We start from the raw sequence: 2500 nt of genomic DNA on the forward strand, positions 1-2500 counted from the left end.
GGGGGGGGGATTGGAGGAGGAGGAGGAGAGGTGGGGGGGGGAGAGATGAGAGGTGAGGGAGGGGGGGGGAGGAGGAGGAGAGGTGGGGGGGGAGGAGAGATGAGATGAGAGGTGAGGAGGGGGGGAGAGGAGGAGGAGGAGAGATGAGAGGTGAGGGGGGAGGGAGAGGAGAGGCTCTCCAGAGATCCCAGTCTGTCAGCGCCCCTCGCCTTGGAAACGCTCTCCTCAGCAGCGGCGCAGGCCAGGTGTGTGTGTGTTCAGAGAGGGAACGTGCTCCGTTCCAACGCTCGCTGTCTCTAGACCCCTTATCCACGGTGTGAGGACCAGGAAATATCCACCCCCGATAGGGACCAGGAAATATCCACCCCCGATAGGGACCAGGAAATATCCACCCCCGATAGGGACCAGGAAATATCCATAATTTAGTGCTGAAGGCAAAGTGCAAGAATAGCAATCTAAAATACAATAAGTGCTTAGGAGGGAGGATTGTTGTAGTACTTCTTGAAGAGATGAGTTTTGAGCCTGCGATGAAAGATGGGCAGCGACTCTGCTGTCCTGACGTCAGTGGGCAGTTCGTTCCACCACTGCGGGGCCAGGACAGAGAAGAGCTGTGACCGTGTCCATCGACCGCAGGGGCCTCGGAGTGACGGGGAAACCAGTCGCCCCGAGGTAGCAGAGCGTAGCGGTCGGGAGGGGGTGTAGGGTTTGACCATGGCCTGGAGGTAGGAGGGGGCTGTTCCTTTCATTACCCTGTAGGTTAGCGCCAGAGGTTTTAAACTGGATGTGAGCCGCTACAGGGAGCCAGTGTAGGGAACGGAGGAGGGAAGTTGTGTGGGAGAACTTGGGGTGGTTGAACACCAGGCGAGCAGCAGCTTTCTGGACAAGTTTCCAGCGGTTTAATGGCTGCCAACGGCGCCCCAGCGAGGAGGGGAGTTTGCAGTAGTCCAGGCGGGAGATGACCTAATGATGATCTAATGTTGGTCCTTTCTGTCAATTTGGTGTTTAATTACAGTAGTTTGATTCTAGCTCTTCCGATATCTCCCATGTTAGCAAACGGGCTGTCGTTCTCCTACAATAGGAACCCTACTGGGGATGAGCACCTGTAACGGGCGCCAACATGGCGGAGGTATGACCTGGCGGCAAGATTACTTTTCGCAACCCAGTTTAGCAAGAATACCATAGAGTTTAGGGTTAGGGTTAGGGGTTAAGGTTAGGGTTAAGTTAGGGTTAAGGTTAGGGTCTTCCTTAACCCTAAACTCAATGGTGTTATCGCTAAACTGGGTTGCGAAACGCGTAGACGCGACCTGGCGTGCCTCGTCTAGTAGCCTTGCCTTACCACCTTACATAACTTTCTCATATCATTGTATTAAAAGTCAATAAAAAAGAATGTTTATCAGATCTGTAGCTCCACCCATATGTCTCAGTCTCCCTTTGGGCCGTCCAATCACTGAGCAGGAGTAAACGGTCTTCCTGTTGGCTGGTCGGCTGATGGATGGATGGAAACAGGCAGCTGATAACAGAGCCTTCGACCCGGGGCTGAGGCCCGGTCAGACACGCCGACAGGGTGATGGATGATGGAGGGATGATGGATGGATGATGGATGGATGGGCAGGGGGATAGCTATGAACACTGAGGGCCTAGACACAACTGTCCTTATCAACTCTTATCAGTTAGCTACCCCTCTCCCCCACACACACACACACACACACACACACACACACACGCACGCACGCACACACACACCTTATCAGAGCGCTTGGGAGGCGCTTTGGCCCCGGACCTGAGGCCTGATCTGAAACAACAAACATCCAGGAAGCACCGCCAGACCTCCACAACTCATCCATTACACCGAGGATGAGGGCGCTTGATAAGAGGGAGAGATTAAGATAGACGAGACAATACCTATGTGAGACACCTTTGTGGTGGAGAGGTCCTGGGGGGTTTACCCAGCGTGGGTACGTCACCCTGTGTGGATACAATGGAAGCTCCCAATGTTGGTACGACCCCGCCGGTTTACCCAGAAGCCACGGGGAATATGATGAATGGTATGAACAACCGTGAATCCCATCAATATTATCAATAGGCGCCATACTGTGGCTTGATTCCTAATTCTAACTAATTGGGGACTTTGCGCATTCCGGTCCCCAAGACCGCCGCTAATGAGGCCGGCTCCTTTCAGCCAGCGCGCCGCGTCCAGCAGCTGGGGTCTGGCCCGGTTGACCCGCCCAGGCCGGCGGTGATCAGCGCCGGGTCGTCCAGACGCTGGGTTAGTTAGTTAGTGTGTGAATGCCGGGTCGTCCGCTTGCTCTCCACAGGACGCCCTGACCCTCACCGGAGGGGCCAGGCCGGGGTCACAGCCCAGAGTCAACGACCCCCGTGAGCTGACCCTCACCCCCCACCCCTGAGCCCCCTCCGCAGCCCCGCCCCCCCACGGCGAAGGGGCCCCCGGGGCTCCTGGAGGGGTATTGTGGAGGCCGCTGACCGCTGACAAAAGGCCCTC

The 2500-nt window shown here is 56.1% G+C and overlaps 1 protein-coding gene across 1 annotated transcript in view; it reads left to right on the forward strand.

Annotated features, from left to right (window-relative positions):
- opa1 (OPA1 mitochondrial dynamin like GTPase) overlaps nt 1–2500 on the forward strand; it is a gene marked incomplete at its 3' end in the record, with an annotated part of 30634 nt that overhangs the window by 25573 nt on the left and 2561 nt on the right. The window contains exons 26-28 of the mRNA XM_084459142.1: nt 2150–2266; nt 2316–2376; nt 2419–2500. The exon at nt 2419–2500 is cut by the window's right edge and continues 125 nt beyond it. Of these exons, the coding sequence (XP_084315268.1) occupies nt 2150–2266; nt 2316–2376; nt 2419–2500 (260 nt within the window). The remainder of the gene's footprint in view (nt 1–2149; nt 2267–2315; nt 2377–2418) is intronic.

The sequence above is a fragment of the Borostomias antarcticus genome (genome assembly GCF_949987555.1).
Source record: "Borostomias antarcticus genome assembly, chromosome: 26".
In the NCBI taxonomy this organism is placed as follows: domain Eukaryota; kingdom Metazoa; phylum Chordata; class Actinopteri; order Stomiiformes; family Stomiidae; genus Borostomias; species Borostomias antarcticus.